The sequence below is a fragment of the Sceloporus undulatus genome, chromosome 6 (genome assembly GCF_019175285.1).
Source record: "Sceloporus undulatus isolate JIND9_A2432 ecotype Alabama chromosome 6, SceUnd_v1.1, whole genome shotgun sequence".
Classification (NCBI taxonomy): domain Eukaryota; kingdom Metazoa; phylum Chordata; class Lepidosauria; order Squamata; family Phrynosomatidae; genus Sceloporus; species Sceloporus undulatus.
In genome coordinates this window covers 20168262-20182862 of record NC_056527.1, presented here as the reverse complement: position 1 = coordinate 20182862, position 14601 = coordinate 20168262, and the positions used below count along the sequence as shown (strand labels likewise).

Below are 14601 nucleotides of genomic sequence, written 5' to 3'. Positions count from 1 at the left end.
ATCTTTAGGGTAGATATGCTTTGTAGATATCAGTTTGGATCAAAAGTTTTCCCTTGAAGTGTAAAACACGTTTTCTGCTCATAAAAGGGCAGTTTTTCACTTTGAATTAGCTTTGTGCAATTATTTTTAAAAAATAAATGGAGACCGTGTGCAGACCAGACTTAAAGGCCAGTCTGGAGGCAGAGTCAGATTGTTGTGTCCTCATGAAGCACGCCCCGACTCTGCCCCAGGATGATGTGATGCCACATGCTTTACCATACAGCGTGTGGCATCACAGTGCTCCTCTAGTGCTGCACCCCCACAATGCAGCACTAGCGCTGAAGGAACACCATAGAGCTGCATCTATCCCACCCTTTGCAGAGCGCAAAAAGGAGCCTCTTTTTGCAGCTCCTTTTTGTTCTCTGCAAAGGCCAGATTGGGGCCAAAGTGTGCAGTTGCCGCAGCCCCAATCCAGCAAAAATGGAGGCGGCTGCAGGCCGTCCCTTAGGGGCTGTCTGCACAGCCCCAAAATCTAAAGTGTCAAACAGTCACACAAATGCAAGTGCTATAGAACCTAACTTTTGTAGCCGTGTATAAAGTCTCATACATGCTGTAGTGCAATGATTCTCAAGCTTTGGTTCCCTAGGTGTTTTGGACTTCAACTCCAAGAAACTCTAGTAATCATGTCCAAAAGCCAAGAATCCTGGGAGCTGAAGACCAAAACACCTGGAGAAACAAAGTTTGGAAACTTTGTTCTAGTGCTACCAGCTATTTTCCTTCCTGTCTTGGTTCTCTGGATCCAAGCTACAACTTCTTTACTAAGATTTCTAGAATTATAACAGTAAATGAGATTGTATTATAATGGTATCTCTTGTTTGTTTATATTTATATAGGAGAGAAGCCATATGAGTGCCCAAACTGCAAGAAACGTTTTTCCCATTCTGGTTCCTACAGCTCCCACATAAGCAGTAAGAAATGTATTGGTTTGGTGCCTGTGAATGGTCGAGCACGAGCAGGACTCAAGACATCTCAGTGCTCTTCCCCTTCCCTTTCTGCATCGCCGGGTAGCCCAGCAAAACCACAAGTACGACAAAAGATAGAAAACAAGCCCTTACAAGAACAACTCCCTGTAAACCAAATTAAAACTGAACCTGTGGATTATGAATTCAAGCCCATAGTGGTCGCTTCAGGAATCAACTGTTCAGCCCCTTTGCAAAATGGGGTTTTTAGTGGTGGTAGCCCATTACAGGCAACCAGTTCTACTCAGGGTGTGGTGCAAGCTGTTGTTTTGCCAACTGTTGGTCTGGTGTCTCCAATAAGTATCAACTTAAGTGACATTCAAAATGTACTAAAAGTTGCTGTTGATGGCAATGTTATAAGGCAAGTATTGGAGAACAGTCACGCCAATCTTACATCCAAAGAACAAGAAACAATCAACACTGCATCCATACAACAAGCTGGACATTCCCTCATTTCAGCTATCAGTCTTCCTTTGGTTGATCAAGATGGGACAACCAAAATTATTATCAACTACAGTTTGGAGCAACCTAGTCAGCTTCAGGTTGTGCCACAGAACCTGAAAAAAGAAACTCCTGCCCCAACAAACACCTGCAAAGTAGAGAAGTTACCAGAAGATCTTAGAGTGAAGTCTGAGAAAGAAAAAAGCTTTGAAGGAGAGACAAATGATAGCACTTGCCATCTACACGATGGCTGTCCAGGAGAGCCTAATGCACTTCAAGAATCAAAGCACTATAATATCAAAAATTCCACTCAGCCAACTCAGCTCAGTGATGCAGAAGCTGAGAAGCCCGAATCCACTGCTTCAACAGAAGCAGGGGAAGCTAACCTTTCTCCTGGTCAACCCCCTTTAAAAAACCTTTTATCCCTTCTGAAAGCCTATTATGCATTAAATGCACAACCAAGCTCAGAAGAGCTCTCAAAAATTGCAGATTCAGTAAATTTGCCATTGGATGTAGTAAAAAAGTGGTTTAAAAAAATGCAAGCTGGCCAAATTTCTATACCATCTTCTGGACCATCTTCCCCCGAGCCTGACAAATTAAAAAATACTGTTGATAAGGATGATCATATAGGACTTACAGCTGCAAATGAACACCAGGACAGCACATCTAATTCTGTAAGCCCTCTCAAGACAGATAAATCACAGACTGTTTCAACAGATTCAGCTACAGAATCAACTCAAAATGGCTCACGGAGTAATACACCACCCCCATCACCCCTTAACCTCTCTTCCTCTAGAAATTCACAGGGTTACTTGTACCTTAATGAAGGTGTCCAAGAAGATCCACAAATAGAACCTCTTGATCTTTCACTACCAAAGCAACATGGAGAATCATTGGAACGATCTACTATAACTAGTGTTTACCAGAATAGTGCTTATTCTGTCCAAGAAGAACCTTTGAACTTGACTTGTGCAAAAAAAGAACCACAAAAGGACAGCAGTATTACAGACTCTGAACCAGTTGTAAATGTAATCCCACCAAGTGCCAATCCCATTAATATTGCTATACCTACAGTCACTGCCCAGTTACCTACAATTGTTGCCATTGCTGACCAGAACAGTGTTCCATGCTTACGAGCTCTTGCTGCCAATAAGCAGACGATTCTTATCCCACAGGTAGCTTATACTTACTCAACCACAGTTAATCCAGTTAATCCTACAGTTCAAGAAACACCAAAACAGATGCAGGCAAATGGAAGTCAGGTACCTAAATTTATATCTGTTCATAGTAAATACTTGGGTTGATGAGGCAAAGGTCTAGTTTGCTTCATTTTACTAATATTAGGTATATTTTAAGTTGTATATTATCTAATAAAAGTTGTTCTTTCTGCCTGTCCAAAGATGGTATAGATCTTTCACTTCACCTGCTAGACACCATTTAGTTATATCATGTCACCTATTCTTAGAAGGACTGGTCATAGATTATATCTAGAATTAGATGCTTATGATGTATGTATTTTCATTCTTGCTTGTGGAAATGTCTACACAATGTTACACTCAGACCTCCAGCACTGGTGATATCACACACATGCTTTAAATGTACTGTATTCATTATATGCTAATACACTTCCCAAAAAGGTCTCAGTGAAACACTAAGCACCTCTAGTATTTTGTCTGTCTCCACAAAGTGACACTTTTTATCATTATGTAGCAAAAGGATAGTATACCAAATATTCTCCTGATTGACACATTACCATTTGACTTACCGAAACAAATTATTGTAAAAATACTGATCTTGGCAATAATTGAATTATTTCAAGACTTTTTGGTATTGTTTCCTCCTGGTTGCTGCTTTGATAAAACTGTTTTTCTCTTTGTCATCTTTATCTTTATTTTTCTTTGCTTCATTTGTTACACTTTCCACAATATCTCATAATCCATCGGATTAAATAAGAGAAAAACTGCATTGTGATGTTTACCACAGCCAAACAGTTTAATGGCAGTAAGGACAGATGAAGCCAAAAATAATGTGGACATCAAGAAGTGTGAATGTGAAATATGGGATTTGGCTATGTGATTTGTCTGTGTGCCACAGACAGCAGTACAAAGAATATCTCATCTAGCTGGGATGCCATGGCCATAGCCTCCTCAGTACAAATTGGCTATATGGGATTGTTGGGCTGCTGCTATCATAAGGCCTTCATCCAGTTGAAACATAACCCAGGTTATTGTAGGTAACCCTATAATAACCAGGTTATTGTAGGTAACCCAGTTGTAGGTAACCCAGGTTATGTTTACCCAATTGTAGGTAACCCAGGTTATGTTTAGCTAGGAAGCAAGGCAAGGGAAAAAATCTGTATTTCCACATCATTTTCTGCTGTGCAGTAATAATTCTGGAGGCTAAAAATAGGTGCTTGCAAACCAGTTCCTGAGGTTCTTTTTACACAGCATATGTGTCTGAGGGCAGAACCCTGCCAAATGAGTCTAGCTTTTATTTGATTTTCTGCTCATTGGAGAATTCTTATTCCTATATGAATATTACTTAGCATTCCCACTCACCCAACATGATGCAACTAATATGATTATGCATCTGGTTTCAAACTAAATTTAATCTTCTGTTACTAAAGAAAAGAGTTTGTAAATGGGCAATTATATAGTGTGCACATTCTTATTAGAATATATTGCTAGCAGGTTTTTTTTTTATTTTCTTTTCTTTTTAGCTTGCTGATAGCATAAGAAAATGCTTGCTTGGGCTGCAATTTAAATGACTTTTCTGGATTTCACCTTAATGTTTGAGCATAAACCCAGATTCATTAGAAATGTATACAGATTTGTTAAGGACAAAGCATGTCATATTTAAACATGTATTTAGTGTGCTTCCAGTGCCTTAGTATAAAGGAAGTTTTTTCCTGAATAAAAATTAATGGCATCTGGAGCACCAAGATTATATATTACTGTTAAATATAGTAAAAGATATTAATTGGCAGATGGCCCAATTACCTCATTCTGGAATCTCCTTTCCTGTGAAATATTTTTGTTGCTGTTGTTATTAATGTACTTATTATTACTTTACCATTGCTTTCTCTTACAGTAGCATTCTCTCTGTTGCTTGGAAGACAGTCCTTAAACCAAATCTTTAATCTAAATAATTGCTACTGTGTAATTCAGATCTTTTTGGCTTTTCCAGCTATTCACTGTTAGGAAGGTTGGAATAGTTCATGAAAAGAACGATATTTCACTACACAAATGATACTTGAAATTTGAATGAGTTATCAAAGTATAAAAAAAATAAGCCTTTTGTGAATATTACATTTTAACCAGTTTAAGAATGTTTTACCTTAATTTCTCAGGATGAAAGACAAGACACTAGCTCAGAAGGGGTATCAAATGTGGAGGATCAGAATGATTCTGATTCCACACCACCGAAGAAGAAGATGAGGAAAACAGAAAATGGAATGTATGCTTGTGATTTGTGTGACAAAATATTCCAGAAGAGTAGCTCACTCTTGAGACATAAATATGAACACACAGGTATGTCAATAAGAAGGTAAATGTCTAAAACTTATTACTTTGGTGTAGATCGAACCCCTGCTATAGACAATTAGTTATGTATAACATAGCCCCAGATGGGAATGCGTGTCTCTCTTCATGTCAAAACACCCCTAGCCACAGTGAAAGCCAATGAGCATAGTATGTAGATGAGGATGTTCTTGGGGGGGGAAATGAACTATCAAGGCTAGATGTCTTGAAAGCCTTCTGATAAATACATACCTCAATAGGCATTTTTTAAGACATCTAGCCTTGATAATTCAAGAAATTTTTCAAGAACACAGCAAGTTGTATCTAATTCATTAATTCAAATTACAACTTATATTTAGAAAAAGAACATGTTATTGTCTGTGTTTGCGCTAATTAGGATGACTAGAATGCATAAATGCCACAAAGCCACCGATCATACAGTATTTATTGCTCGCATGTCTTCCTCACTCACATCTAAATCAAGAGGTGATGAAAGGGAGTCAGGCTAGAGGGAAAATGCCTGAAGTTGTAAGTGATGGCAAAGAAAACTGTTCTACTATAAAACTTAAACCCTGCCCCACGCTCCAATTTTTGTATGTCAGGAGCAGACATATACATATTGCCCCATTACATATAGTTTTGCTCTGAGGCAGTATAGCATTTGTTAACATTGATTAACCAGCATTAGTTTTTCACATTGAAAACAATAACTTTTTAAAACTAATCTTCATCTCTTTTCCTGAATTAATATTTTGCGCCACTATACTTTTTGCAAAATTAGTTTTGCTGCCAAGTTTGTTGCTGTTGTGTGCCTTCAAGACATTTCCAGCTAATGGCAACTCTAAAGGTTTTCTTGGCAAAATTTGTTCAGAGGAGTTTGCCATTGCCTTCCTCTGAGGCTGAGAGGCAATAGCTTGCCCAAATTCACCCAATGGTTTTCCCTGACTGAGCAGGAATTTAAACTTTAGTTCTTCCAAGTTTTAATCCAACACTCACACTACTACACCACACTGGTTGCCACATTAATTACTGTATATACTTATCTATAAGTCTAAAAAATTATGCCCAAAAATTGACCCCAAAATCCCAGGCTGACTTATTTATGGGTCACTATGGAAATGTGATAGCAGCTCTTTCAGATTTCCCCATGCCTTGTGGAGAGGAGTTAAGCAAGAAAGAGCCAAGCAGAAAGAGTCCTGGGTGATTTATTGATGTTGCTGTTTGTTTAAGAGTCCCCCTCCCTCCTGCGCTGAAACGATGAAGAAAAGGCTTAATGAGAATCTCTCTTGCCATATGCATACATACACACACTAAAGAGACTCAAAGTTTTGCCCTCGACCTATCCATGGATCATGGCGGAATCCATAATTTTGACCCCAAAACCTGACCTCGACTTATACATGAGGTCAACTTATAGTTGAGTATACACGGTAGTCATTTTTATTTATTTTCCAAAACATTTACTCATATTAGTATCCATATAGGCTCTCAAATGAGAAATGTTGCTGCACAATAGTAATTTGGAAAGTTCTATAAAATTTAAATCCTCAAGAGACTGGAGCTTGAAAAGGTAGTTTTTAAAATTCAAAAAGATACACTATAGTTACGTCTTCATTAGGGCATCTAGAAGGCACGGTGTGTAAACTTTCAAGATCATCAGGACAATTGTCTTTTTGCTTTGCCTGATATAAATCATATGGTATGGATGTTGGAATTTCTCCTGTGGCCAGCACAGCTGCCCAGCCTTGTTTGTTACTTTCTAATGTAATTTAGTCCTGTTATTCATTACAAAGTTGAAAAAAAAAATGTTTGTTGGTGCTTCTTGTTGTTCTGATACTTGTTACGCTTTTGGTTATTTTTCTGTTACATTTAATAATCTTATAGCCTTTCAAAAGGTAGCATCATTATCATTATTATCATTATTATTATTCCTATTATTATATTTATTTGTACCCTGCTTTTTCCCAAAATTGGGATTCAAAGCAGCTTACAGTCTTAAAAAACAATACAATTAAAAACTTACAAAAATGACAGTTAAAAAGGAATTAAACAAATACAGTATTAAAACAGATCATTTATAATGTTTATTATATTAAAACAGATCATCATTCCTACTTTTGTTGTGTTACTTCGTTATGCACTTGCTACCTTCTCCATTCATGGCAGGTAACTTCTTTAGTTGTAACATGTTGCTTCCAGGCTTTGCAGGAAACTACTGACATTAATTTATTTATATTATATCCCACTTTTCTCCCACTACAGGGACTCTAAGGCGGCTCACAATATGATTAAAAAAACGATTCAATTAAAGATCAAAACACATTAAAATATAAATACATTAATACTAAAATAGGAACCAAATTAAAAACAACTTAAAGGCATTTAGCAGCAGCTCACACACCTTAAATGGCCCTTTCTTAGCAGCCAGTCATTTGCAAATTATATCCCATTTACATTGTGAGGACTCACAAAAGAGCAGAGCAAGGCCTTCCCACAAAATTTCTCTCTCTGACTGCTATGAAGCCACAAAAAATAGTTGCTACCATTTTAAAAAAAAATTGACTTTGTATTTGGTTTGTGCCTGTTGTTTGGGGGCAAAAGGGACTGCTGCATATGAACTTCAGGAGTGGGTTGCAATCCCATTCAGGTTACACAAGGACACAAACAGTTGCGAGTTATGGTTGTTTTTCTTTTATAGGTAAAAGACCTCACGAGTGTGGGATCTGCAAGAAAGCATTTAAACACAAACATCATTTGATTGAACACATGCGACTGCACTCTGGAGAAAAGCCCTATCAATGTGACAAATGTGGCAAACGATTTTCGCACTCGGGGTCTTACTCTCAGCACATGAATCACCGCTACTCCTATTGCAAAAGGGAAGCAGAAGAACGTGATAGCACAGAACAGGAAGAGACGGCACAGGAGCACCTGAGTCATGAGCACGAAGTGGCGGGGGCTTCTCCCTCACAGCTTGACTCCGATGAGAGGGAGAGCTTAACAAGGGAGGAAGAGGAAGACAGCGAAAAAGAGGAGGAAGAGGAAGACAAAGAGGAGGGGGAGCTGCAAAAAGAAAAAGAATGTGGAAAATTACAAGAGGAGGAAGAGGAAGAAGAGGAGGAGGAGGAAGACGAAGAGGAAGAGGAAGAGGAAGTAACTGAAAGTAACATGAAGGTTGAAGAAACTGTAAATGAAGAAAGCAGTATTAAACAAGAAGTTCCCCAAAAAGAGGAGCCAACATTAGATGAAGCAGCAAGTAAAGCTTAACTGATTATATGGTTTTGTACAAGGAAAAGAAAACGCAACTGGTAATGAAGTTTGTTCTATACTCTACATGCTTTTCATGGAAGCACAGTAGCCTGTGCACTGTGATTCCTGTTCACTACTGTGTAACAAAAATGAAAGAAAGAAAAAAACAGAAAATATAAATATATATATATATCCAGGTGTGCCTGAACCTCAAACCTAATAATTTTTCACACAGTTTTCAAAGTTAGGAACAAGTTTGTGACCTGAAACAGATTAGAAGAACATGGTGACTCTGGAAGCAAATAGTTAACATGTTGTAGGAAACATGTTTTATTTGATATGTGTTGGACATCAGTTTGTTTTTATCAGTATTATTTTTTCTTTTTTCATTCTTGGTTTTTTGTTTTTTGGTTGGTTTAATTTTTTAACTGTACAATTGGGAGAGATTTATGTTGTTGTTTTTTTTAAAAAAAATTATCAGTGAAACAATTCTGCTAATTCCGCTTCAGTATTTTATTATATTTTTAAAATGTGAGAACTTCTGCACTACAGAATTCCCTTACGCAGAAAGGTATGATGCAGTTCCAAACAGTGCTTGACTACCTTTGTAAATTCAGCATAGAAGGTAGCAGTTTATAACATTTAGATGTTGTTAGTAGAACATGTTCTCATTTAAAGTGTATTGTTAGCCTTAAGGAAGCAGCTGATAGAAGAACCGAGGTTTCTTACTCATGTGGTTGAAAATGTAGTTTGAAAAGATTGTGGTGGGGTTCTGATTGCAGGGACTAACAGTGTTAATACTGGTGAGGACAGCCAAGTTGTCAAAATCAGTGTTTGTAATTGTGTCTGGGGTATGTAGTTAAAAAAAAATATATGAAGGATATGACATGAAGCTTTGTATCTCCTTTGGCCTTATGCAAGACCTTGTGTGCTGTAAGTGCCATTTCTCAGTATTTTAAAGGCTCTGACCAGCCTTTCTCCAATGTGTGGCCTACAATAACTAGCATTTGTTGATTTGTATTGAACTTCTGTAAACTAAATCATGGGGGGGAAACACTCAGCCATTAGAAAAGTAAAAGCACTGGTACATTTCGTAATGTAGTTCTTCAGTATTATTATGTTTTCTTTATTAACTTACTTGGAGAATTTCTCTAGAGTAATTATGAAGGGAAATTTCTAATCTGTTTTATTGGTTCACTCAATTTCAGACACATACATAATATGTTACTGGGCTCATATGTTTCCAAATGTTAGTTATTCTGGACCCCATTTATTGACAATGTTAGCTGATTTTAACCTATCAGTATTATTTTATTTCTTTTAGTTTCTAGATCTGTGCAACATTTTGTACTGTATGTTTTCAAACCTGGCAGTATTAATACCCTTCTTACTGACATATGTACCTTTTTAGTTTTAGAAAACTTTTATATTTATGTGTCTTATTTTTATATTTCTTTATTTATTACACAGTGTAGTGTATAATACTGTAGTTTGTATTAATACAATAATATATTTTAGTATGAAAATTTGGAAAGTTGATAAGATTTAAAGTAGAGATGCAATTGGTTCTCTTGCATTGAGATTTGATTTAACAGTGTTATGTTAACATTTATACTTGCCTTGGACTGTAGAAGAGAAGAATTAAAACGGGAATGTATCAATTTTACAATTGCAATCAATTCATTTTATCTTTTCCCAGTTTTTAATATAAAGCTCTTAAATTTTGAAATTCACTGTATGTAATAGCATGATGCTCTGCAGTTTTATTAAGAGATTAACCTAACCATAAAGCACTCATTTTCTTAGGTAAGCCAAGCTAGAATAATCTTCTAAACAGTGTTGGGAACAATGTTTAACATTTCTGTGCCAATTTGTTCCTGTTTTCATGTATGTGAGTTACAAATCTGAAACTTCTTTTTTTTTTTTAAGTTTCTTGTTACATCATGGTCATTTTCTAGTTTTCTACCAGACTCCCCATCTCACAATAAAAAGCGTCAACAAGCCTGACTTACTGTCATTATTGTCGTAATAAAGTAAAATGATTCTGAAGCATATTTTATGTTGCAAGGATTGCATACAAATAGTTATTTCCACAGGGTGGAATCATAAGAATCATGGAATTGGAGGAGACCACAAGGGCCATCCACTCCATCCCTCTGCCATGCAGGAATATACAGTCAAAGTACTCCTGACAGATGGTCATTCAACCTCTGTTTAAAAACCTCCAAAGAATGAGACTCCATCACACTGCAAGGGAGCGTATTCCACTATGAAATACCTCTTACCATCAAGAAATTCTTTCCATGTTCTTCCCAAGTTATTAGCTTTGATTTCAGTGTTCGTACATTGTTAATGTTACAGATGTAACTGGGAAGGTTCAGGAAGCAGGAGACATAATGTAAGCAAACTTTTTTTAAAAGCATCTTAACCTCATTACGTAAATGAAGTTATAAAATCACACTCTGGATCCTGCAGCCCCCAGGCAGGATCATACAACTGTTTCACTGTAAAAGGATATTTTCCATTTAAAATAAAATAAAACAGACTATGCATGTGGCTAGACAGCCATTCTTTTGTTTTCTAAAACATTTCATCTGATTTCCTGGAATGTTGGGTGGGTGGGTGAATTATTCTCATCACCAGCTTTACTCAGTAGATCTAGCTTTTAGTAGACTATCAAAATGTTAACTCATCTACAGCAATAGTGCCAGTCATACTTGCTTTCATATTTCCACAGGACAAATTAGGGGCTGAGCAGATGGGTCAGGATGGCATGCCCATGCCAGCCTGGGACCTCGCTACCACCATGCTTCCCTTACCTCTGTCCATCATTGCTGCAAGTTAGTAGATGCCTGTCACTGCGTTGGTTGCAGAAACAAGGTACCTGGCTGCAATCACATGGCCAGGCACCCCATTTCCATGTCCAACATGACGACGGGGGTCTACCCATAGCTACAACGGATGGAGGTAAGGGGCATGTGGGACCATCTGATCAACCAGGTTTGCCACAGAGTTTCTAAAAAACTCAGTGGCAAACAATGTGTTGGATTATCTCATGTTAAAGACATTTTCCCCCAGGATCGGGAAGGATCTTCCAGATCCGCATCTGGTATGGCAGGATCTGGCTCAGTCCTGCCCCTGGGTTTTTTGCCTGAGTTGTCCAAACAGGACAACGTGAGGCTGGAGGGATCACTGGGAATATCTGAAAAACAAACTTGATTATAGACTATGGTAGATATAGGCATGAATGTGTGTATCACAAGCAGTGACAGTTCAGCAACACTTTCCTGAAAGTGTATCACCTGCCTCAAATTTTGCTTTATTTCAGGGCAAGTAACTGGTTTGATCTTGAAGGGAGAACAAATCTGTTAGACCCAACATATGTTGCACAGAGAGAAATGGATTACATGAATGTTTTAGCGGGTTTCACAGGGTCGGCACCTGATGCAGCAGTTTTTAATCTCTTCCCATTATTGGTTTGTGCAGTTTTTAGATCTGCTAGCATGTCTTAACATCTGGGTTATTATTTAAAGCTGTATTTTTGTTTTCTTATTTGTACAACACAGAACATTGATGGGCTCTTTTGAAAGGGAACAGGCCAGAGTTTCTGCTAGTCAAAAAAAACCAGCCGAAGAATATATATTTACATCTTTTAAAATTGTCAGATCTTTGTTTATAAGAAGTAAAAAGAGTAAACTTATAAATGCACTGCTGACTACTCACAGTTTTCTATACTGATCACTAAAATTGTTTTGATATGAACTTCATGTCATTGTTTCTTCTTCACTCATTCCAACGTTTTACTAGTGAACATATGCTGGTTGCTGTTCCTGTATAACCTTTTTTTAAGCAGCTATTGTCACCTAGTGTTTTGTGTGTCAGTAAATGCTTAACTAATATACTTAATGAAATAAAAAGTCAAGTAATAAGATTAGTCTTTTATCCTTGGAGGTAAACGTGGGATTAGGATGTCAGCAGTATAATACAAAATGGTTAAGAATTCCTTAATATAAAATTACATTTGTACCATGTAAATGTGAATTGTGTTACTAATATGTTGTAAAAAAAAGTTTCTTTTAAAAAAAATTAAATTTACATTCCAAAAAGACCTCAATTGCACACAATAATGTTGCAGTATAACAAAAGTAGAAAAATGAAAACACCAAAGAAAGGGAAATAACCACATTACTCATAAGTTTCTATAAAAGCTGACCAAATGTCCAGTTATAAGTCCCATTTCTAAATTCAATCTGTACATCATTCTTTCAAATGCTGCAAGCATTGTTAAGTCTTCTATGCATTGGATTACAGGTAGAGAGAAATGATCTTTCCAGCAACAAAGATCAATTTTTAACAGTCAAAAGGCATGAAAAATCCACTGCCATTGGCCATTTGTTAATTTCCAAGAAAGAAGTAAATTATTCAAAAGGCCATGCATGTCCCTGAATATCAAGGGACTTTTGAAAACTGAATTTACTTGTGTGATTACTTCCTCCCAAAGTATAGCTACTATGGGACAACTCCAAAACATGTGTTAAGGAAGCGTTAGCAGTACAGTGCACCCTTCCTTTATGAGGGGGATCTGTTCCAGACACCCACATCCCCGCGTAAGGGAAATACTGCGTATGCTCAAGCACCAATGAAAACAATGGGGATTGTGTCTAGGGCATGGGTGCCACTGTCTCTTTCGGTGCGTGGCTTTCAGTGTAAACTGAAAGCTGTGTATGATGTGGCTGCATATGACGCGGGCGTACTGTATTACATCTCTAACAGTTTTCTGATTTAGAAAGCCTTTTCCTCAAGAGACATTGTTGTGATCAATATATGCGAAAAAGCCATTTCTGCTGTATAAGATATAGTCAGAGTTATACAGAGTTACAGCTATGCTAGTAAAAAATATTAAAACTGATGGCCATTGATTAGTCAGAACTGGATATTCCAGTTTTCTTCCATTCTTGCTGTAAATCTCACATGTCATATTTATTTATAGATAACAGAAATTAATATATATTAATTGTTGATTTGGATACTTGGTTGACCTCACTTGATGTCTCTAATATTAAGGGAGCCTCAGATGTACCTACAGCTGCAGGGCGAAATCTGGATTGTAACAAGTGTTTCAGTTGTAAATGTCTATTTTGCTGATAGATGTAGTTTAAACTGTTCATGCAAAATTGAAAAAGACAAAACCTCAGCACCAATCCCCATTGTTGGCCCATACCTTCCATTAAAAAAATGGTTCCTTACTAATTTTCAAATCTGGATTATCTCATAAAGTCAATTTGGCATGAGCATATGGGTCAAATAGTAACTCATAATATTTGCCACATGGTTCTCACTGCTGAAATTGACAAAACAATGTCTTTTTATAAAATGAGAATCAAGTGCAGTGCAATTGAATAGAGGCGCCAGAAATGACTCCAAGGTTGACCATAGTGGATCACTTACTTTAAGCTGATATGTCTAGAAATTAATGCAAGATAAGAAAAAGGCTCAATGATATGTAATAAGATCTGGAAAGCTGAAATTTCCCTTTTTTTTTCTTGGATTTTGCATCCTTTTCATTGTAAAACTGCAAATCCAATGATTCCATAGTATGGAGCTACTGCACATAAATGGTGTCAAACTGCATTATTTCTGCAGTGTAGATGCACCCATCTGATTTGCAGAATCTGGTTCATACTTGAGGCCACTGTTTTCATTATATATGGCCAGTTTTCACCTAACTCACATGACTGCTCTACAGTCATGCTGTTCTGGGTTTGTTTAAGTGATTCATTCCTGATTCTCTGAGCTGTTTTAAGCATCTTCACCATGAGTGTTTCTGAATTTCCAATAACCCCTCCAATTCATTTATTCCTTCATTTTTTTTCAATACACTTTCCCAAGCAATTGCAATTTCTCAGCATAATGTTTTTGCTATTTTTGCTAATGCTTGCAATTTTCTTTTCTTTTTAATCTTTCAAATTGTCCGACTGAGGTGTAACTGGGTGGTTATATCACATGAGTCATATGGCTTTTCATTTCTTAGTAAAGCTTTGAAGAGAGCTGTCATGAGAATTGATCACATTGGACATCAGTCCAACAGATTTATTCTTTGGAACATCTTTTTAAAATTATAACTTAATCTTAACGCTTATGCATTCTGCTAATCAAACATTTACTCAGAATTGTAAATTGTTGGTTTGTTTAGCTCTGTAAATGTGGTTTTTCATTCACATGGCAGCTAGGTTATTCTCATAGATCTGTTCTCCTTGGATTGTGAAGACAGAAGCTCTTGAGCTAGAAATAAATCAAAGATCTTTCCCATTCTTGGATTCAAGTTAGACATTTATTCTAAATCAAAAACCAGAACAATGCCCAATAAAGCACAAACTTTTTGCCAAATGCAGCTT

General features: G+C 36.9%; 1 protein-coding gene across 2 annotated transcripts in view; it reads left to right on the top strand.

The window, feature by feature from the left end:
* Positions 1–10213, top strand: part of ZEB1 (zinc finger E-box binding homeobox 1) — a 115792-nt gene extending 105579 nt beyond the window's left edge. For both annotated transcript variants that reach the window (XM_042472320.1, XM_042472321.1), the window contains exons 7-9: positions 873–2701; positions 4789–4969; positions 7656–10213. In XM_042472320.1, coding sequence (XP_042328254.1) covers positions 873–2701; positions 4789–4969; positions 7656–8224 — 2579 coding nt within the window. In that variant the 3' untranslated portion in view covers positions 8225–10213. The remainder of the gene's footprint in view (positions 1–872; positions 2702–4788; positions 4970–7655) is intronic.
* Positions 10214–14601: the final 4388 nt, after the last annotated feature.